The 23,743-nt window shown below is 35.3% G+C and overlaps 3 protein-coding genes and 1 non-coding gene across 4 annotated transcripts; 2 read left to right on the forward strand and 2 right to left on the reverse strand.

Annotated features, from left to right (window-relative positions):
- Positions 1–8,105: 8,105 nt before the first annotated feature.
- On the forward strand, positions 8,106–11,775 carry CLUP02_09817 (uncharacterized protein; the record flags this gene model as incomplete). Its single annotated transcript, XM_049288795.1, has 6 exons — positions 8,106–8,118; positions 9,416–9,485; positions 9,538–10,900; positions 11,206–11,378; positions 11,495–11,546; positions 11,617–11,775. The coding sequence occupies 6 exons, from the start codon at positions 8,106–8,108 to the stop codon at positions 11,773–11,775; spliced, it is 1,830 nt and encodes a 609-aa protein (XP_049145939.1).
- CLUP02_tRNA198 lies at positions 11,538–11,648 on the reverse strand. The gene has a single exon. It is a non-coding gene; the product is annotated as a tRNA-Asn (tRNA).
- A 5,043-nt stretch (positions 11,776–16,818) lies between the features above and the next one.
- On the reverse strand, positions 16,819–17,928 carry CLUP02_09818 (phenylacetaldoxime dehydratase; the record flags this gene model as incomplete). The annotated part of the gene is made up of 1 exon (XM_049288796.1): positions 16,819–17,928. The coding sequence occupies one exon, from the start codon at positions 17,926–17,928 to the stop codon at positions 16,819–16,821; it is 1,110 nt and encodes a 369-aa protein (XP_049145940.1).
- A 1,218-nt stretch (positions 17,929–19,146) lies between these two features.
- On the forward strand, positions 19,147–20,759 carry CLUP02_09819 (uncharacterized protein; the record flags this gene model as incomplete). Its single annotated transcript, XM_049288797.1, has 8 exons — positions 19,147–19,296; positions 19,367–19,394; positions 19,469–19,640; positions 19,708–19,844; positions 19,901–19,955; positions 20,022–20,087; positions 20,141–20,270; positions 20,406–20,759. 8 exons carry the CDS (start codon positions 19,147–19,149, stop codon positions 20,757–20,759), a joined length of 1,092 nt encoding a protein of 363 aa, XP_049145941.1.
- Positions 20,760–23,743: the final 2,984 nt, after the last annotated feature.

The following is a 23,743-nucleotide window of genomic DNA, read 5'->3' on the forward strand; positions in this document are numbered from 1 at the left end:
ATACGATTTTAAGCCCGCGATCTAAATAACCTCTTTATAGCTCCCTTAACTACCCCCCGGGTATTACTTAGGAATAAAGTATAGGGGACGGTTTAACGAGGGAGGAGGGGATTTAAAAATCCTAATAATATTAAGTTAAGAGTATTATAGATCTTAGAGATTAATTTAAAAAAAAGGCGGCTACCCTAAAGTAGTCCTATAACCTCCCGCTAGAATTATTATTAGCTTAAAAAAAAGCTAAAAAAACGAGGATTTAAAAAAAAAAAAAATCCTTTAAAGAGTTATTAAAAAGCTTTTTTTTATATTAGCTCTTAGCGCGAGATTATTAATTTTAAGAAATTAACTAAGTAATAAAAAGGATCGCTAGTAAGCGATAATTACTTAATTATAATTAAACTATAAAAAAAACTATTTAAAAAATATAAAATAAAATACCGAGAGGCCGTAAAAAATAAGATCTTTAAAGTATTTAACCTTACTGCGTATAAGTAATAAGTAAGTATTTTTAATAAGTCCTTAAAATCTACGATTTTATAAAAAAGAGGGCTTAACTTCGTTAATTATACTTAACGGCCTATATAATTCTTAATAACTTATATAGCTTTTTTATAAGCTACTTAGTGTCTATTCTTAATTATTTTTATAGAATATTGCCCTAGAGGAGGTAGGTTAAGGAAAGAAGCTATTTAGAGATTATAAAAAGTACGAGGCTTAAGAAGTTAGAAATATACGGGATAATAAAAATCGGTAATTAATAAAGATCCCGAGACTAATTATTATATCTTCTTATAGTAATATAAACGTCTATTACTATTATTATAAAAAAGAATTACTAAAACTTACCCTTTTATATTAAATAAAAAAGAGGATCTTAGTAAGTATAATAACTGGCGATTTAAAAAGGTGATAATAATTACTAAAAATAATAAAAACGAGAGTAATAATAAGATAGTAAGAAAAAGCGGGAATTTCTTAGACTTTAATAAATTTGTTAAGTAGTAAAAATACGGATTTATTATAATTAGCGCGCGGATTAAATATATCCTTATTAAAATTAAATACGTTAATAACTATTAATACGAGCATAAGCTAGAGTACGACCCTTAGCGAGTTAGGGTAAAAAAAAAGAGGACGAAACCCGATCTTAAATAAAATCCTAATCCCTTATAAGTAAGTAAATATTAACCCGGATTATTAAAGAACGTAAATATATAAAATCGTAGATTAGTTTAATAACGAGCAAATTAATATAGTATTAATCTATTTAACTAAGGTCTAAAAAAAGAAGGGGCTATAGGGGTAACCCCTATTCTATAAAATTATAAATAACCTTAGTTATTAACTAGATAAATAGTTCGCGAGCGCAAGCCTAGGAATTATAAAAGTAGTTAATAAATTCCTTTATAAGCAAAGGGTATTACTAACGTAATTATAATCGTAAGAGCTATACGAAATACTAGTAACGATAATTATAAAAAAAGAATTCGTATTATAAAACTAGGCATAAGTTAATAGAGCGTATAATCGCTTTAACAAATTTAAAAAAAAGGTAAACGACCTAAATTTCCTCCTTATAATTACTAATAGAAATCTATTATTATAAAAAGATATACCGGAGTAAAATATAGTACTAAAAGTATAATAATTAATAATTCTACCTATTTTAATCTATAACTCGTTACCGCTACTAATACGAAATTTAGTACTAATTAGCTAATAAAAAAAGAAGTAAACGACCCAAAGTTATTAATAATACGTAGTAACGCAAAGATCGTATATAAATACTAAGAATTTAGTAGTAAATACGAAGTAATTTATAAACCTTAAAAAGATCTTTTTAAAAAAGAAATTATACTCTAGGGGGAAGTATAAAGTCTTATAAAAAACCCTAACGATATTTTACGATTATTATAAAAAAGTCAGAATTAGGGAATACTAGTACTATTTAGTAATTAATATTATACTTATAGGCAAAGCTTTTAATTATTATTACGAAGCGGTACGTAATCTTAATCGAAACGACTTTCTTAGTATAATTAACGTAATCCGAAGCTACTTTAAGACTTATAATAAGAACCTAGAGCTCCTATCTAAGTTACGAGCAATTTCTTTTATATCTATAACTAGGATAATAGAGAGTAAATTATAAATAAAAATCCTTAAAAAGCTTATTAATTAAATTAATAAACTAGTAAAAACCTGGCTAAATAAGAGGATAAATAAGCAGAAAGTTAGATATCTTTATGTTATAATCTAGTATATACTAAAAATAAAAATAACCCTATACTAAGTACCCGAAAACTACGAGACGCTCTACTTAAAGCTAAGATCTAGCTTTAATATTAAAGCGAGAATACTATACTAAACTTATTTCTAAGTATACGACGGCCCTTATTAATAATATTAAGTTAATTAAACGTATATTAAAAAAAAAAAAAAGCTAAATATAGTAATCGCTAATAAGGAGGCCTAAATTCGTTAAATAAATAAAGATTTAACTTATAGGTAGGGTAATAAAAGAAGTAATACTATATTTATAAAAAAAGAAATATTAGTTAAGTAACTACTCCGAGGAAGAGCGTATTAAATTATATAAATAATATAAAAAGTCGAGGGTAGTAAACGGTAAAACTAGCCCTTATTAATTTAACTAATTCCTTATTATATATAAGAGTAGATCCGGGGGTATAGAACTTAGTAATAGTAACTAAAATAGCGGCCTAAAGTATATACCCCCTATAAGAAATTTAAAAAATAAAAAAGATCTTACCTCTTATACTAACGAATTAGATTATAATAAAATCGATAATATTAACTACTCTTTTTTTACCCCGTTAGCTTTTAGAAGATATATAAAGCTAAATAAATAAAAAGTAGCGAAAGCTTTTAATAAGTAGGCTTTTATTTATAGATAGTAAGGGAAGGTCCCTTAGATAACGGATATAGAGGTAGTTAAAAGGGTAAATCTAATAGGGCTAAAGCCCATTTTCTTAACGATTAAAAAGAAGACGCTATTTCTCTCAATATTTAAAAAAAAAGAATATAGTACTAAGTAAATTTAGGGGTAACTAGAAGGGTCCTTTTTATACTACTTAGATCTCTTAAATACTAAGCTTATATAAGCATTTTACGTAAATAAAAAGTATAGCCTAAATAATTTCTATAAAGTTATCTTAAATACTAGGGCATTATAATAATTAATTAGAAAAAAAGGGCAATTCTAAGCGCTATAGAAGATTGCGCTAATAACGCTTAATACGTTAATAATAAGTATTACGAGGATTAGTTTCGGCCTAAGTAAGGAAATCGTCGCCCTAGGTATAATAAAAATAAAAACGTACTTTAAAACGATAATTTTTTATATTTTACTTATTAATACCCTATTTCTCTTATATTTAAAAAATATAGATCGACTAGGCATTATATTTAATAATACAAAGAATAAAATCTCTAGTAATAAGTATTTTAAAATAGTCGAATAATAATAGGAGCATACGTTTATAAAGCTCACTAATAACACGAAGTCGATTAATTACTTAACAAAAAGTAAGCTTAGAAAACTATATTAGAGATTCGAGTACCCGTTAGTTACGAGGCTATATAACCTCCTAAAGTAATTAAGTAATAATAATATTAAAATAGGGGTACTAGAGTAGTTAATAAAAGTATATTACTAATACTAAATAAATACACAGAGCCTACGCAAATTCAAATTTAAATTACGTAATAAGCTTAACTTTAACTAAGAAATCGTCGTTAATATCTTCTATTTAAATAGTCGACTAGTACTATATATAATTAACGTAGCTATATCTTTCTAAGTAGGGCAATTCTTCTAGGATCTATAAGTAAAGATAGTATAAGTAGCCCTATAAAAAAGCTAAATTAATATATACTAGGGACCGCTAAACGGCATTAAAACCGATACTAATACTAGCTTTAAGTTAATAAAATTTAAAAATAATATAACGGCCTATAGTATATAGCTAAAAATCGTACCCGTTAAAGCGCACTATAGTATTAAAAAAGTAAAGAGGGTATACTAGTAATTAAAAAGGGTATTTAGAATTATTAAAAAAGAAAATCCGGATTCTACTAATAACGAATACCTCTAGATAGTACTTAAATGCTATAACGATACTATGAAGCCTAACGGACTTATATTAACGCTATTAGTATTTAGAGCATATTTAAGAACGACCTTAGCCTCGCTATTATTACTAAGCATAAGCTAATAAACCCGAGTAATTAAAAAAGTAATATAAGTACTGTGCGAGGTAAGTATAAAAAAGTAAGTTAATAAAGTAATTACTATATATAATAAGCCCGATATAGGGGATAATCTAAATATACTACTAAATTCGAATATACGAGTATAGTACGAAATTACCTAATAGTAAGCTAGGCTATATAAATTAATTTCTATTAATGAGCGCTCTTATATAATTATAAGAGATTATAACTAGCTATTTAAAATATTAATTATAGCAATTAGACCGTACTATATAAATCCTAACGAAGTAATTTTTAACTTATAAAAAAGAAAAAGAGCTAGGGGAAACTATATAACCCGTAGTAAAAGCATAGAAAATTATCCTTAATAAAATCGTCGTAGTAGTACTAATAAACGACGAAGAAAAGGAAATTACTAAAAGGGCACTAATACTACCAGTAAGACGTTATAAAAAACCACGACGGTAAGCCCCAATATAGCAATTCATTACTAGTAACGAAGTAATTAATACCTTTTATATAATAATAAAAAAAGCCGATTTCGAGCTAATAATTAAACTACGTAAAAAAGGCATAATTATAACTACTAAAAAGCTATATAAAAGATTAGATCTTATTAAAGTAAATACTCTTCGCAATCGAGGGGTCTATTAATTTATCTTATATAACCTAAAAAAACATATAAACCTCTGCATATTTAAATTACGAATAATTCATAAAATTAAAAAAAAAAGAACACCCCAGCCGTACGAGAAGTCTAGATACGTAATTTAAGAGTACGGTAACGTTAAAAAAGTAACGCTACTTATATAATCGCTTACTATATAGCGCTATAGCTAATAATTAATAATAATATTAATAGTATTGCTATAGAAAAAGGGATACGAGATTTAGAACCGTAATATTACCTAAGCCTATACCTAATCGGCTATAGGGCTTATGAAGAAAATCCTAGCCTATTTACTAAAAGAGATAGTTAATAAGTACCTAAAAAGCACAATTATTAAAATACTTAAGCTACTATATAGGCTCGTAGAATTAGGTACTTATTAATAGGCTATATATTACGATTTTCATATTAATTAATTATTAATAGTTACTTTTACGTACGACCCGTACTTACTAATCGTAGAGTATAAAGGTAACTAATTTAAGATCGTTAGAATATAGACCGATAATATATTAAGCCTATCTAATATTAACTTTATAAAAAAGGAGGATAAGGAGCTCTAAAAAGCGGGCTTTATAGCAAAGCTAAAAAAGGTCTTTATAATAAATACCCCCTTAGTATTTAATAATAGGATTCTTATAATTAAAAAGGAAACCGTCGTTTTTTAATAAAAGGGGTAGGGCGAGAAGATTAACCTTATTAATCTAAACGTAACCGATATTAAAAAGTAATATAAGGCTAAGCTCGTACGAGGGGTATATATTATAAGTATTTATTAACTTAAGGTAACTTTTAACTACGCTAGGGTAGCGTAAGTTATAGATCTAACCGAACGAAACGTTAAAATACTTAATAAGCAGCTTAAGTAGTAATAAATAAATCTTAATTAAGGTCTCGTTTACTACTTAATTAACCTTATAACTAATAAGCTCTACGTCTTCGTTAATAAGTTATTTATAAATAATAATAACCTTACTTCGTAATTAGGGTATATTATTATCCTAAGTAACGAGAGTATAAGTAAGAGCGAATTTACTATATATAGTAATATAATCTACTACTTATTAACTAAAAATAAGTAAGTAATAAGAAGTATATTAGCGTCGGAGGTCTACGGTATAATTAATAGTATTAACCTCTCCTACGTAATTTTAATAACGCTAAAAAAAATTACTAATCGAATTAGCCTTCTACTTATTCTAACGGTTATTTATACTAATTCCTACTTACTATATAAATACCTTATTAAATTAAGAATGACGAAAGAAAAGAGGCTTATAATCGATATTATAGCCCTTAGGTAATCGTACGAAAAGCGCGAGATACTAAAAATCCGTTAGATTAATAATAAAAATAACTTCGTAAACGCTTTTATAAAAGTAATACTAAATAAGGGATTAGAGTAATTTATAAGTAATAAAAAAGTTACTATATAAATAGAGGGATAGGTTATATAAAAAGAGTAAAGAAAAGGGGGAAAAGGAAACGACTTAGTAAATAGGCCCGAGGTCGAATTATATTTCTAACCGTAGTAGTTAAATTAATAAAAAAAAGAGAAAGTTAGTATTGGATTAAAAGTCTAATTTGACCGCGACATATAGCTAACTATATAAGGGCTAATTAAGGGCCTTATTTATAATTATTATAGCCAGCTTAACTTACGGTTAGAACCTCCTTCTTATTACTACGCAGATATTTAAATAGTTTAATTAATCTCTTTATTAACTACGGTTCGAACTAACTACCCTATTATAAGGATACCAACAATTAATTATTACTAATATTATAAGTTTTTTATAATACTCTTTAAAATCGTAAAAGTATTAAAAATAGCTTATAATTATTATAATAAAAAAAGAGGACTTAAAAAAAAAAAAAAAGAGGACTTATTATTTTATTTATATACTACTTTTATTAATAATCGTAAAGTCCTTTTTTTATATCGAATAGCTAATAGCTTTACTTAGGTATATCCTACTTCTTCTCTAGCTATTTTAATCCTTACTTAAGATAAAAAATAATTGTTATAGCATAGAATAAAGAATTACTTAACTTAATATAATACTTATTAAGGACCTACTAAGTATTAATAACTAATAATTAGAAATATCCTCGTAAGTTAAAATTATTACTAAAAAGTAGCTCTACCCGCTCCCTAAGTATATACTTAAATTAAATATAATAAGGGATACTATTTAAAATTATAAATTAAAAAAGAGGTTAAGATATAAATTAATAACGAACTAACTATTAACGAGGTAATATTACTTACGTTAATTACGATTATAATATTATAATTTAAAAAGCTATAAGATCTATCTCTTTTTTAAAAAGTTTATTATATAACTTCTTTTACTCCTCGAAATAGTTAATAAGGTACTTAAAACCTACTATTATTTCTTATAAATAGTTATAACTATCTCTTTTACCCTAGCCCTAGTATTTTATTATTTAGAGATAAAATAGCTTAAGTACTATTTTTAGCTTAGTTAGTAACTACTAGTTATTATTATTAAAAACGTCCTTAATAAAAATCCGTTATTTTAGATCCTTATAAGCTCGATTAATTACTAAGAAAATATAAATCTACTTTCTTTTTTATAAGGAGCGCTATATTATAAAGTATATCAAATTCTATTTTATATTACTATTAAGTATTAATATAAGCTCTTACGACGACTCTTTAAAAAAAGTAAATATATCGTTCTCGTCGGTCTTATTATTAACCTCGAAAAAGGCCTTATATTATTAAAATAATAAGTAAATAAATTTAATAACGTTCCGAAGCTTATTAATAGGGCCCTTTATATATTAGAAATTAAGATTTTTTTAAAATTATTTAGTATTAATTAATATATTTAATTCTTATTTAAATACCTCTTTATTATTACTAAGTAAAAAGGCCTCATTAACGAGGTTAAGAATATAACCGTAGTACCTTATCCTCTAATTAAGAATATTTTTTTAAATATAAGTATAAGATAATATAGGATATAAATAACCTAGGTAAGTATTGTTATTTAAAGTATTATTATAAATACCTACTCCGACTTAGTTACCTAATTCCTAGTTATTTATTACTAATTTTATAATCTAGGTAATATTAGCCCTATTATAAGTACTATACTATCGTCGTAAAATAATAAAATATTATGTTTATTACCTAGTATAATTTAAAAAGTAAATAAAGACGGTAATAATAATGTTCTGCGTTAGTAAGGTTTATAAATTAAATAATAAATAAACTTTCGTTATTAACCTCCGGATCTCTACCCTAATTATATCTTTTTTTTTAATAAAAATCCTATTTAGCTCTTTTTTTATATTTCTATATAATAATAAGAGTTCGTTAGTAATATTATAATTCAATTAATAAAAAAGGGCCCGGAAATCAAGATTATAAAAAGTTATAAATAGGCTATTATTATTAATAATATACTCGATTACTAATTCCTTAATTCTTATTACTTAGCCCTTCGTAATAGTACTAAAAATAAGTTTCTATTTCTTTAATATAAAATCCTACTTAAAAGATTTTAATAAATATAATAACTCGCTAGAGCTTAAATCTATTACTTAGTATTTTAACTTTAAATAAGCCGTTACTAAGCTTATAACTACTATTTTAAAATAAATAATAATACCTATTTCGTTATAATAACGATAAAACTAAAAGACTTTACTTTAAATATTTTTATTATAAATCTCTTAAATAAAGACCCCTTCTAAATAGATTTATAACTTCCTTAGTCTTGCGCCCTTTTATAATATTAAATCTTTATTAATAAAAGTCCTCCCTTTTTAAATTACTTTTAAAAAAGTAAAAAAGCTATTATAATTATTAAAATTAGTTAATAATATAAAACTAATATTAATTAAGGTTTATAATTATAAATTAATCTAAAATAGTAATTACGTACTAAGAATTATATAACTTATTACTAATTAATTAATTATAATATAGTAAATTGATTAATATATAATTTAATTAATATTAATGATAATTATAATAGTTATAAAGGGTTAGAAATAATAATACGTAACTTCGTTAGTTTTATTAATATTAAAAAAAAGGAGCACTAGAGCTTTTTTAAATTCCTAAATATAATAAGATATTAAATTTAGGGCTTTATAATATTTAAGCTTTTTTCTTTATAATAATTACTAATAATCTATTTAATTAAGTAGTATAATACTAAACTTATAATTATAAATAAGGAGTTATAGGTTCGAATTCTGTTCTAAGTATTTATATTCTTAATTATAAACTTTTATAAAGTATAGTTAAGAATATCGATTTTTAACTAGCCCGGCCCCGGATTTTCTTTTTTCTAAGCGACTTTATATTTAATTAAATACGTTAAATATAGGGCCTTATAATATTTAATTATTTAACTTACTAAAATTCCTATATTTAACTATTTGTTTAACTTATTTATTTGATTAATTTGAATGGGTATAAGCGCTGGACGTATCTGCTATGGGTAAATAGTGACTCTTGATTTGTGTTAGAAGACTCATCTGACATTGATGCAAGGTCTCACGAACGAGAGGAGACTGAGTGTCCTATTGAAGATGATCAGTCTCGACAAGGCCAAAATCTAGTATTATCTTGCGGACCTCCGGAAACATAGATCAGAAATTTTAAGGCTTGAGCAGTTCTTGCCGAAGCTTTCGTCCACCTTTGAGGTCAACGAAGTCGAAAGGTTCACTGCATGGATGGGAAAATTTAGTGCGATCACAACTATTGCAACCGGAGCGCCTCCATCAGAGCTCTTGCCTTACATTTTATGGGCAGAAAAAGCCAAATGGGAACTTTCCACCTGTATCGAGGCTCTGTTCTCTGTCCAGAGCATACCAGTGCCCCCTTGGATATACAGTATCTACAAGCTAGGGAGATACGGGGTCGCATCAATAGCGTTGTGTAAGCTTCCAGCAGAGTTCCCCGCCCTCTTTTGCCCGATGCGAATTGAACCCATCGAGCCCATCTCAAGGCTTGAATTTTCTATTGCAGAAGGCGAACGGCCTTTGAGAGATGTTCTACGGAGAATCGTTGGAGACCAAGAAGAGGAATTCGCGAGGAGATTGGCTACAATCTGGTGTGTCACAGATCCAGAGCCGCGCTTTCAGAAGGCCTGTCGTCTTGACCTCGCTGTTCATGCTGAGATGCAACTTATCGGTTTTTACGACCGAAATCCTGAGCTTGTGCCCTCGTTTCGGTTCATGGGTGTCAGTAAGAAGAGTTGCTTCTTGTGTCATAGATTCCTCCAAGACCATCCGGTATCCTTCTCTGTATCTTTCTGCCACCAGAAGCTGTACTTGGCATGGAGGTCCCCACCGACATCTGACGCAAAAGCGTACAGGACATACAAAAAGATTGTCACCAATTTGTGTGTTCAAATGGAAGCAACAGCCAGACGAGAACTTCAGAGCCGGATTGGCAGTGCCAGAGCTTTCCAGCTAGATTCTACCGCCGGAGTATCCTTGACAGGTCTCGTTGATTACAGGCCTCTCAGCCCTGCAGAGTCTGTGGACACATCCGATGCGCCTTTTCCGCCTGATCCATCACCAGAGCCTCCATTAGAGCCATCTGAGGACGATTACAGTGATGACCATGCAGGCGTCTCCCTTGAGATAAACAAAGAGACACCTCCCACAGAAAGTGAGGGAAAACGCCCCGGGGAGACAATCATATCACCTTCACGAGCTTCTCGCGGCGAATACTCCATTCCAGAGTTCGTGTTCAATATCAGACGTACTGGCGACCCTCAGAGGCGAGAACTTGTGGTCTTGAAAGACATTCTGGATACGTCACAGAAGCCTTCCTGGCGAAAGCTGATTGAGATCTTGAGCAACGATGAGCACTTCGGAGTGGGGTTTGTCGAAAGAGAGGAATTTTTGATGGTCAATGATAACCTATGGGTTAGAGATGAGCGCCAGTTCCTTGCGTGTTTGCAATTCTTGCGCAACTCGGGTTGTCGCAACGTGGGTGTCGTGGTTCGTACGTTTGACTCGGTGAAACCGAGGAGTCCTTAGTTTACCTTCAGTATTTCATCTACAATACTTCGGTGTGGTCATTCGGGATTGCAATGATGGTATTCGCCCTGGGCTTGTTACTCTAGGAAGGCTGATATGATTTTCGGAATCGCATGATTATTTGTTCTGGCATGATCTGTCCTGGCTTCTAGCATTAAGCCAATTAACTAAACGCATTTGCACATATATAACTTGCCTCAGGTCAAGAGTTGTTCACATAGATAAGGTAAATCAATCTCTCTCAATTTGAGCTACAATTGCTGAAGGATCAGAGCCTTTGCGCATTCATAAATCCTGAACTCCAATGCCCTGATAGCTTGTTCAATCAGGAGCATCTTTGTGCAACCATACTTTACATGTTCACTATGATTTATTCAAGAAGCTGTGATTGCTATGTTACTGGGCATGCCAAATTCTATCCATGCGTCATTGAGGGAAAGTGATCATCCAGAGTGGTGGAATTATCTATCAGTACTTTAATGGGAAGGCTTCAGAAGGATACTGAAAGCGGAAGAAATCCTAGGAAGGAACTAGTCATGTATTGTCATTTACCAGAAATCTGATGAATAGTGACAAGAAAATACAAAAAGCAACTGACCTCCCCAAGGTGGGCTCGAACCACCAACCTCAAGATATCTATCTCTTTTGCTCATAGCGAGCAACCTCGATCGTAACAGTCTGACGCGCTAGCCAATTGTGCCATCGGGGATTACGTAATTCATCGTGCGTTGCCAATTCGAACGGGTATTGTGTTATGGATCATGAGTGTGGAGATGGTGGGCATTGCGGCAAGGAGGAGGAACCAGGCAAGTCCAAGGCAAGCTGCTCTCTGTTAGGGTGCTGATGTGTTATAACGTGCCTTCCTGCTTCTCAACGATACAAAAAGGCTATTCCGTCTCTAGTCTGTTGTGACTGAGCCTGAGAGAAAGTTCTTAAGTTCTCAGGGGTGACAAAATCTGAGTATCAACTAGAAAATTAAGACACGTCTCTTATCAGTAGGCAATGTACAAAGTTTTGGATGTATCTCGGAGACGTAACTTCTGGAACTCGAACAAGATTTGACTGGATGGATCATACTATGATGCCTCAAATCAATGGCTAAATCAGATCGTAAAAGAAAAGAAATGTTGCCAAAATGTGTTTTGAGGGCAAAGGCTGATTTCGATTTCTGTATGGATATACAATGAACACGGCCCGTTATGCGTCATAGTGTACGTATGAGCTCTAAATATCGGCATTGTCGGTATACCGGGTACGAATCTCAAGTACGGCGCGCTCCTTAGTGCCTCGGCAACAAGCCTATTAGGCGATACAGGCTTAGTTCTGGGTCTACTTAAGAACACCTAGAACAGCCTCACAACTTCAATAGAAATCTCATTACTGACTGGCTATAATGAACCTATCACATGACCGAACCTAGTAACTTGGAAGGCACTCGTGGCATGCAGACCCTCGTCCTTTAAACTAAACGCTTTTACTTTAGCTATTGAACATACGGATAGGTAGGCACTCTAAGCCCTTATCTTCAGCGCTTATACCTATATAAATAAATCAAATATAAGGTTCGTATTTAATTATTTGGCTTATTTCTTGCGCTATATTTAATTATTTAATAATTAATTAATAGATTTAACTGATTTCTTAATTAGGAATTAAATAAAGCTATTATAAAAGTCTTTATAGTACTAACTTATAGACTTTACCTTAATTAGCTCTTTTAATTAAAAAATTAACCTCTTATTTTTATAGTATTACTACGAAGCTAGTTCTTAAGATATTAAACCTTTTTTAATATAGAGGATTTTATTAATAATTACTATGAGGTTAAAGTTAACTTTATAAGGCTAAATATCCTCTTATAGTTTATTACTATTATAAAGATTATAAAGATATTAAGTATAAGCTTATTTAACGTTAAATAGGTTAGTTAATAATTAGTTTATTATTAAATTAGGTTAAGGACTAGCTAAGGGATAATCTATAAATAATATTAATTAAGCTTAGGTACGTAATTAATTACTACGTTTATTATTTAAGATATTAATTATGATTAGTACTACGAGTTTTTTATAATACTTTTTAAAATCGTAAGGGTATTAAGGGTAGTTTATAACTATTATAATAAAAGAGGAGGACTTAGATAACGAGGAGGAAGAGGACTTATTATCTTATTTATATACTATTTTTATTAATAATTATAAAGTCCCTTTTTTATATTAAATAATTGATAGCTTTACTCGGGCGTATTCTACTTTTTTTTAGTTATTTTAATCCTTACTTAGGGTAAAAAATAATTACTATAATATAGAGCGGAGAGTTACTTAATTTAATATAATATTTATTAAGGACTTACTAAGTATTAATAACTAATAATTAAAAATATCCTTACAAATTAAAATTATTATTAAGAAGTAGCTCTACTCGCTCTTTAAATATATATTTAAACTAAATATAATAAAGGATACTATTTAAAGTTAGAAGTTAAAAAAGAGGTTAAGATATAAATTAATAATAAGCTAACTGCTAACGAGGTAATATTATTTACGTTAATTATAATTATAATACTACGATTTAAAAAGCTATAAAATTTATCTTTTTTTTAAAAAGTTTATTATATAACTTCTTTTACTCCTTGAGATAGTTAATAAAGTACTCAAGACTTATTATTACTTTTTATAAATAATTATAACCGTCTCTTTTACCCTAGCCCTAGTATTTTATTATTTAGAAATAAAGTAGTTTAAGTACTACCTTTAGCTCGGCTAGTAACTATTAGTTATTATTATTAAAAACGTCCTTAATAAGGATCCGTTATTTTAAATTTTTATAAGCTCGACTAGTTATTAAAAAAGTATAAATCTATTTTTTTTTTGAAAAGCACTATATTATAAAGTATATTAAATTTTATTTTATATTATTATTAAGTATTAGTATAAGCTTTTACGACGACTTTTTAAAAAAAGTAAATATATCGTTTTTATTAGTTTTATTACTAACCTTAAGGACGGTTTTATATTATTAAAGTAATAAGTAAATAAATTTAATAACGTTCTAAAGCTTATTAATAAGGCCCCTTATGCGCTAAAAGTTAAGATCTTTTTAAAGTTATTTAGTATTAATTAATATATTTAATTCTTATCTAAATACCTTTTTATTATCACTAAATAAAAAGGCCTTACTAACGAGGTTAAGAATATAACCGTAGTATTTTATCTTCTAGTTAAGAATATTTTCTTAAGTATAAGTATAAAATAATATAAGATATAAGTAACCTAGGTAAGTATCGTTATTTAAAATATTATTATAAATAACTACTCCGACTTAGTTACTTAATTCTTAGTTATTTATTACCGATTTTATAGTCTAAGTAATATTAGCCTTATTATAAGTATTATATTATTATTATAAATTAATAAGGTATTATATTTATTACTTAGTATAGTTTAAAAAGTAAATAAAAATAGTAATAATAGTATTCTACGTTAGCGAGGTTAATAAATTAAATAATAAATAGACTTTTATTATTAACCTCTAGATCTCTACCCTAATTATATTTTTCTTCTTAATAATGATCTTACTTAGCTCCTTTTTTATATTTTTATATAATAATAAGAGTTCGTTAGTAATATTATAATTTAATTAATAAAGGAGGGCCCGGAGGTAAGGATTATAAAAAGTTATAAATAGGCTATTATTATTAATAATATACTTAATTACTAATTCCTTAATTCTCGTTACTTAGCTCTTTATAATAGTATTAAAAATAAGTTTCTATCTCTTTAGTATAAAGTTATACTTAGAGGATTTTAATAAATATAACGATTTATTAGAGCTTAGATTTATTATTTAATATTTTAACCTTAAGTAAGCCGTTACTAATCTTATAGCTATTACTTTAAAATAAGTAATAATACCCATTTTATTATAGTAATAATAAAACTAAAAGACTTTACTTTAAATATTTTTATTATAGATCTTTTAAATAAAGACCCCCTCTAAATAAATCTACGACTTCTTTAACTTTACGCCCTTTTATAATATTAAATCGTTACTAATAAAAGTCCTCTCTTTTTAAATTACTTTTAAAAGGGTAAAGAGGTTATCATAATTATTAAGATTAGTTAATAATACGAGGCTAGCGTTAATTAGGGTTTATAGCTACGAGGTAATCCGAAATAATAGCTACGTACTAAAGATTATATAACTTATTATTAATTAATTAATTATAATATAGCGAATTAATTAATATATAATTTAATTAATATTAATAATAATTATAATAGTTATAAAGGGTTAGAAATAGTAGTACGTAACTTCGTTAGTTTTATTAATATTAAAAAAAGGGGGTACTAAAGGTTTTTTAAATTCCTAAATATAGTAGGATACTAAATTTAGGGCTCTATAATACTTAGGCTTTTTTTTTATAGTAATTATTTATAATCTATTTAGTTAAGTAGTATAATACCGAACTTATAATTATAAATAAAGAGTTATAAGTTCGAATCCCGCTCTAAGTATTTATATTCCTAATTATAAACTTCTATAAGGTATAATTAAGAATATTAATTTTTAATTAGCCCGGCCCCGGATTTTCTTTTTTCTAAATAACCTTATATTTAATTAAATACGTTAAATGTAGGGCCTTACGATATTTAATTATTTAACTTATTAAAATTCCTATATTTAACTATTTATTTAACTTATTTATTTAATTAATTTAAATAGGTATAAGCGCTGCTTATCTTAACCTTAGTAGCTAGGAGTAAGTTAACTATAAGCTTATCTAAGGTTTTATCGGACTTTTGTAGAAGTAAATGAGTTTGTAATAGGTCCAGTCAACGACTTTCGACGTTCTTTTAGCTCGCTGACGACCTGGATGCAGTTATTTTCCAGCCCTGCCTGCCGAAAGGTCTCGGCCCCTTGGGCCGAGGGCGAGGAAGCATCTATCGCTGTTTTCCCTTGTGGACGAGGAAAGAAGGGTTTGGCGTGATATCCATCTTTAAAGGGCCCAAGAGGGAGATTTTGTTTTAAAAATGACCTCATCCCGTGAGGCGCTACTGCTTTCTTCAGGAATAAACCTGATTTGAGGATACTAGAGTAAGGTATGAGGGAAAGGAGGCATTCGGCCAAGTATCAGCCCAGAAGCCTCGGAACTTGAATGTTACTTGGGAAAAGGAATCTACTCTCTTCTGTCATACATAGTAGTGCAAGTCTCTTCGGGTGTGTGAGAGCTGTTATCAACGGAACGCGCCTTCTTGCAAGATTGGTCTGAAGTTGTCTGACGAAGAAACATTTGCAACCCCAACATAACTGGAGCATGAAATTGGCGGTACTAGATATATCTGCATGTTTCGTAAGAGACGAGAAGCCGGACGCCCGCTATGCTTGAGCCCTTAACTCAGCTAATGACCCTGCGCTGGCCAGCCGGGCCGGGACCCACTCGTCGGGATAGAGATCCACTTATCTCCGGATTGTCGGATTCGGGTTTCGGCGGTGCGCTGGTGATGGGCACCGCAACATAAACTCGCGCTCAAGCCCTGGACGAAATGTCTTTTGCGGCTAGAAAATATCAGGGTATCTTTGATAACAGATCACTATTGTGATGTAGGTATACCGACAATTCAGGAACCACAGTATCTGTGAGCTTGCGGAGCTGTGACGTCCGCACGATAAGGGGGGACACTGACCCGAGAGAGCTACGTCAACCTAACTTGATTCAGGAAAGCTCCTAGAGGCATAGTGTGAGTCCCAGGCATCAGATGCATCATTATGGTAGCACGCATTCCTATGACCGCTACGTCACCCGTAGCACCCGCTGAGACTGGAATAATGGCATTTGTATCTTCAATCAACGCTTGGTATCTCGACTCTTTATGCGACTAAACTATAGCCAGCAAACCAGTACCTGGGTGGCAGCCAACGTATTCAAACAGTTGCTGCTCAGGTTTCAGTACCAGAACCTCGTGGAACAGACGGAGCGACACGTTGTTCTCCAGCTTCTTTGCATACTGCAGGAACCCTCCAAAGATTTCCAAATGTGTCGAGTGTTGCTTAGCCCATCCCTCGAGAGAGCCCAGCTCATCGAAGAAGGCCAGTCCAAAGGTGCGATCCTTATCGGCCTTGCCCGTCACGGGGTCAATTAGATCCATGAACCGGCAGCTGTGACATCCAACTTCCTCTCCTTGGTCGCGCAGGAAGTTCATGCCCTTGATTAGGACAGGATGCATAGTATTGAGATAGAGCTCACGCTCCTCGGGCAGAGTGTCGGACCAGTCTTGGCCGGAGCGAATGATGGCCAAATTGCGCTTACCACCGACCTTGATTCTGCGAGATGACGATGTTGTGTGTCCGTTGGTACCGTTCGTCCCGTTGGTGTGGTTAGTCGTCGCTGGTCGTTCAACTTTCTCTCCAGCCAGCTCATCGTCCTGAGCAGCAGCCATGCGGTCACGCATGCTACCCCAGTAAACATGCTCCTGGATCGGGCCCCTAACACATTCTCTCATGTGTGCTGCACCCTCAGGCACTTCATTATTGGAAAACACCGTCTCGAACCGGTCGATTGTTGGGAAGAAGATTTCGAGGAACCATCCGTTGCTGTGTGACCCAGCCTCGAGCTCCTCCCACCATTGTTGGAACCCTGAGTCGACGGCCCATTTCTCGTAGGCGGTCTTGCTCGGCCAGTATGCGAGGTGAGCAACGTTGTAGTAGCCCTTGTTGTCGGTGACGGACGCCCACTCGGCGAACTGCGGGCGGGCCACGACGTCGACAGCTTTGGAGGTGGTGAACTTGGTCAACTGGGCGACGGCGGCGCCATCAGCGTTGGATTGAGAGGTGTACTGGGCACCGATAACAGCGAAGACGAGGTCTTTCGTGTCCTTGGGGAAGCTGGCGCTATAAGCTGGGAAAGGAGGTTGAAAGCCAGGTGGTGTCTTGGCAGCGATCTTTCGGGGGCACTGCTGGAGGTGCTCTGGGATTGCGGAGACAAGCATCTTGCGTAATACGGTTGATGGGATTGGTGACAAGGGGGGATAGAGAGTAGCTGGCCGAGGAGAGAGAGTCGGGGGACTATGCTTTTAAGCCACATCAAGGGGCTAGGAACCTGACTGATACCAAGAAGCGGAGGAACAAGGCCGCATCTTTGGAAGATGGTCTAGGGTCAAGTCGAAATGCCATGCTGAGATGCAAGTACAGGGATGCTTGACGAGAAGCAATCGGCAAAGGTCGTGTCGTTTCCCAAATGATCAAGTCCTTGGGATTGATGGGGTCTGTCCCTACAACCTTAGTTGCGACTCCGAATACCAACTTGGCGTAGCTTCGAACCGTCGTTGCATCATGGGACGAACCAGCATGTCGGAAGATCCGACTTGTTATCTTAACGATTACAAGCCATTTCTGCCTTATGTGCTGTCAACCCAATTCCGAACGACTTTATCTCATATGGCTAACAGTTCAATGTCTCGCGCCCACGAGGGCGGTAGTGAGCTAAGAAAGAGACGGTTGACTTCCCCGGGCACTGACTTTACGCTAAGTAGATGGCGCACCGAGACGTCTCCGCACCAGGAAATAACAAAGAGACATTCTCCAGCGGGACGGCAAACGCATGATAGATATGACTGCGCGTCACGTCTTGGGCAGCACTCGGAAAGGTCCCTCTCGCAGGGGTCGCAAACTATTGACATCCTGACCAACGTTCCACCAAGTGCGCAAACTCCACCCGCGGTGGGCAGAAGGACGGCCTCCCGAGGCTTCCCAGCCTGCTGCAGCCTCAGAATTGCAAAGACAGGCGCAGATCTATATTGCGAGCCCCGACACTAGTCCCTCAAAGACGACTTTCACGATTCAGGTACGGATGGGGATTCTGTTCGAAAGGCCCCTTTTTCCCACGGCAAGATGTCGGAATGCAACTCAAAGTGTCAACATGGCACCATAAGGTCCTAGTTTGAACCCCTGGTTCTATGGTGTTTTTTGCTTCCAAGATCCCAGAACTGGCAAACACGCGCCTAGGGCATGACTGGATTTGGACAGCGGGAATTTTGTATAATTCATGCCTGGCCCCAGCAGAAGCCTTTTGCTTCCTGGGTTGAAAAGGGAGGCCACATCACATTGCAGAGGTGAGGGGCGAAACTTGCGGACGAGAGACCACCGCAACTGCATAGCCCGCATCTTCCCACCCGGGCACTCCCCCACCACCAGCACCGGCTCACACCATGGCGACGCCGTTCCAAGTCGAGGCTTGGACCGAGTATGCCATCGGCTTGCTCGTGCTCCTGATACGCATAGTCTATCGGACGAGACTCGTTGGGACCAATTGGGAAGGAGATGATTATTTCGCGGCCATCGCGGTGTTGTTCTGGACGGTAAGGGTGTCCTCACCTAGCGCACGACCGCTTCGAAGATAGAGTTTGGAGCTGACCCTTGGGTTTCTAGGGCGAGTTGTTGATGCTTGAGATGATCGGTGAGGATTCCGTTGACAGCCCCCTTACTTCGCGAGATCGGATCAAAATCTAACTTTCTTTCTCTCCGCTTCAGGTCGATATGGTAGTATCACCGGAATGAGCGATGCGATTGCCCTGACGCTTTCGGACCAACAAAAACAGTCAATCGTCATTGGGAGCAAATGCCTTCTGGCAGGATGGGTTCTCTACGTTACCCTGATCTGGTGCTTGAAAGCGTGCATGCTTTTTCTCTACATGAGGCTCACGTACGACCCACCAACTAGTCATCCTCCCTGTGGAAGGTTAGCTGACGTTTTGGTTGATGGGAAATAGACTTCATTTGCAGCAGCAAAAGATGGTGAAGATAACTGCCGGAGCGTGTGTTCTATGCTACGTTGCCACAGTCCTTGTCATCATGACAAAGTGCATGCCAGTACACAGGAACTGGCAGATTTATCCATACCCTGGCGGTTCGTTTCTCTCCTCGCTCGATTTTGATGGACCTCAAGTTGACTTGCGGATACAGATGCCTGTGCGCTGAACATTCCTAACTACATTGCACTGGCAATTACCAACGTCACGTATGTCTTTCCGAAGGACACCTCACAGCCCTATGACTTGTGGAAAATGTTCTGACACGGAGATAGAACCGACATGATGATTCTTTACATCCCAATACCATTGCTATGGTCTTTTCAGATGCCAACGGCCAAGTAAGTCAACTCCATGGCAAACTTAGTTTGTTTTAGTTACTAATGATGGTCAGGAAAATTATTTGTTCTTTATGGCTCTGCACAGGCGTCTTCATCATCATTGCCACGCTTCTCAGGTGCATCCTCTGCCTGCAGGATGCAAAGTCGATCAACCTGGGCACCATTTGGTCCATCAGAGAAACAGTAAGGCCCACGTTCCTCAATCCAATTTACCGTGCCCCCCCCCCCCCCCCCCCCTTCCCTCTCCCTTTCTGATCCGGCAAACTCTGATTCCGTTCGTTTACCCCCACTGACCCCGGCTTTTTCCCACCTCGACAGTTCGTCGCAATCCTGGCCGTCAACGCCCCGGTCCTGGGTCCCTGGATCGCCAAAAACGCTTCGGCCGTGCGATCCCGCACGTCAAAGAACCGCTCCAAGACGGGCGGCCAGGAGTCGGCTAATCACATTGTCACGATTGGCGCGAAGAGCAGCAGTCATCGCCTCGATAAACTGACCAAGGATGGTCGCTCGGCGAATATGGGGTGGACCGAGATTGATAACGACAGCGAGGAGCGCATCATGAAGAGCCTACACGACGTATCGGTTTCGGCTAAGCGTTCGGACGAGGAGATTCGCAGTAATACGGGCAACATCCATGTCAAGACTACGTTTGAGATCTCGAGGATGGCGTAGGGCTTGGGTCGGCGAGAGAAAACACCACGATATCCATGTTAGATAATGTACAGTAAACGATTAGCTTGTAATTAGTGTACAAGCCCGCCTCAAAGGCGTTGGAACTTTGGTTCGTAATATGAAGAGGAACCTTGACACGTCATGGCCATGAATGTTTTTGGTGTCAGTGCGAGTCTATGATCACATATGCGTTTTCTGGCCCTCTTCTTTAGAGCGATTGTTATCGCGTCTTGGTTTAGACCAATACTCTGGCGCCAACGCTTTTGTTCTAGCTGTGCGACCGGAACACTCCAGAATCCCACGAGTCGAGACATCCCAGGATCCGGCTTAGTGCCACTCGCTTCTGGTGCGCGGCCAAGTGATGGAACCACGTTTAACGGATGTCTTCCGCGCTATAGGTCAATATCGGCTTGCGGGGTACTCAGGTCCGCCCAGATAGGCAAACAACAGTTACAACACCCATGGAGCTGAACCGATGAAGGTTCTCGGATTTCTTGGTACTCGGTAGATGGACAGGAGGTTGAAGAAAGCGGGACTGCGGAGGGATCCACTCCGCAGGTCCGCAACACACCTGATTGGACGGAACACAACAACACCTCGTCCTTGTATCCTGCAGGATAACATCGCGATCTCTTCCAAACCTTGGTCTTCGAATTCATGATGTGCTGTTCATGAGTAAGAATCCCGGCCACTTGATGTATCATATATGATAGTTACTAAGGCTGTGATAGTTGCTGCAACCTGCTGGAGTCCTGCCAGGTCTCGTCTCCGTCCGCCAGGCTTCGTGAATCGTGTAGCGCCTGAGATGACGAGCATGTACCCTTCTCATTCAGGGGCACTAGACATGGAGGTTGGTTAAAAGCCGTCTTGGAGAACGAAACCCTCTTTCTTGATTGTTGTGGCCAGAAAACCTTCCATTTTCCGATGTCAAGTCGAGCTGTTCATTTTCCCGTTCTTTGCTTAATTCGATTCGCGTTGCACAAGACATGAAATGAAGACTATTCCTGACCATTGTGCCCGGACGCAAGAATCAGAATTTGGACCCTTTGGTGCTGGGGTGCTCTCGCCATGATTGCGGAACAGCATTACCCGGCCCTTCGGCAGATTGGCGCAACCTGGCGTAACAACATTGAACTAAGCCCGGAGCTCCACTCACCAGATCTTGGAAGACCCCAAATCACCCTCTATCAATAAGCAACCACATATGCTATGATTGCAAAGATGTCTTTGACAGATTCATTGGCCGAGCGAAATGACCCTCCCTTCGACATTCGGTACAGTTCGCCCAGAGCCGCGAGCCGAGTCCAAACCGCACTACAAACTACCGAAACAGCGAGATTCAATATCAGATAGCAAGAAGCAGGTGGCTGGATCTACACAGACACTGTCGTTGACTCACGACCGAAGAATATGGTCCTTTCTAGACCGAGCCGCAGGGGATGTCGAGAGGTTGCGGCTCTCCTAAGAGGCTACCGCCTGCAGGCTACCGTTACATTAACTGCCACACCACCGACTGCCACCACACTCCGTCCGTGGTAGCTTCATATAATATTTTGATTGGAGCGATTCTCGACGAGTTCAGATTCTCGACGAATTCAGATTCCGACAAGGCACCTTCTTTGACCAACAGGTAGCTTATGTATCATCAATCGTGAGTGTCCTTACTTACATGAGTTCTTTACGATTTTTGTCTTCCAACATGTTTGGTTAGTCGGCCGAAGCACCGCCCTACTACCATAAGGACAATTAGGGAGGCCTATCAATCTCACAATTATACCTCTATCCAGTATAAATGTCGAGAGCAGATATGTAGCAATTTATTCTTCCGCCGTGTGAAGGACTGGTCTGCATATTCGAGCAATAGTGACCACCAGCAAGCCTACCTATTGGATTACGAGGCAGAAAAGGGGCCCTATTAGGTAGTTAGGTAGGGGTGGTAGGTAGGCAGTCTGGGCCCGTGCAGACGGACCCTTCCACCTACCTATACCCACTGAGGGACCGCGGGCTCTGCCCACGATCTTCCCCTCCTACACACACGCAATAGACCTATACTGACCTATTAACCTAGTCGCGACCCAAAAGGTCTAACCTACCTACGTATATACTAATACTAATTAGTAATTAAATTATATATATATTTCTACTATAGGTTAGTAAGGATATAATTATAGAAGAGATAGCCTCGACCTACTTCGCTAGCTATTCCGACTTATTAACTTAGTTCTATCTATCTAACTAACGATAAGCGGCCTAGTCTATACTATTTTAGCTCTCCTCTATTATTACTAGCCGACGACTAATTAACTAGTCGTAGGCCGTTAAGAGCGCGCTTTATTACGTACGATCTCTTTTATTAAGACTATTATTATAAAAGGATTAACTACTTTATTATTACTATTAACCTCGCTTCTACTATTAATATTATCTTCGCTAGCCTTATTACTATTACTAACTTCCCTCCGATCGAACTACTCGCGGAAGAATTTATTTTAAATATATTACGGCTAAGCGCTACTTTAAACTAGTAATAGGTAAAAGGAAATTAATTACTAAGAGATTAATCCGACGATTACTAGCGTACTAGCGCTTAGTAATAGTAAGACCTTCGGAATTATAAGTACGTTAATAATAAATCTCTCGCTAATAGCGAAGTGTTCCGAGACACTAAGGAAAAGAAAAGATCTTAATAGTAGTAGTAGTAGGGATTTATTTTATACTACTAATAAATCTACCTCCTTCTAACCTAACGAAAGCTCCGAGACTAGACTAGTAAAATAAAGTACGAGAAGTGCTAAAAGGAATTGCTAATTAGTAGCTAATAGAATCCTCTATTTATTACTAAAAGTACGGTTATAAAAGGCCTTTCTTCCCTTTCTACGACTTTTTACCGACCTTAGTAACCTTCTATCTATATACCTCGTTAAAAGAGTAGAATTTTCTAACTAGTAATAGTAGCCCGCTCACCGCTATTAAAACGATCGCTA

Source organism: Colletotrichum lupini, chromosome 5 (genome assembly GCF_023278565.1).
Source record: "Colletotrichum lupini chromosome 5, complete sequence".
Classification (NCBI taxonomy): domain Eukaryota; kingdom Fungi; phylum Ascomycota; class Sordariomycetes; order Glomerellales; family Glomerellaceae; genus Colletotrichum; species Colletotrichum lupini.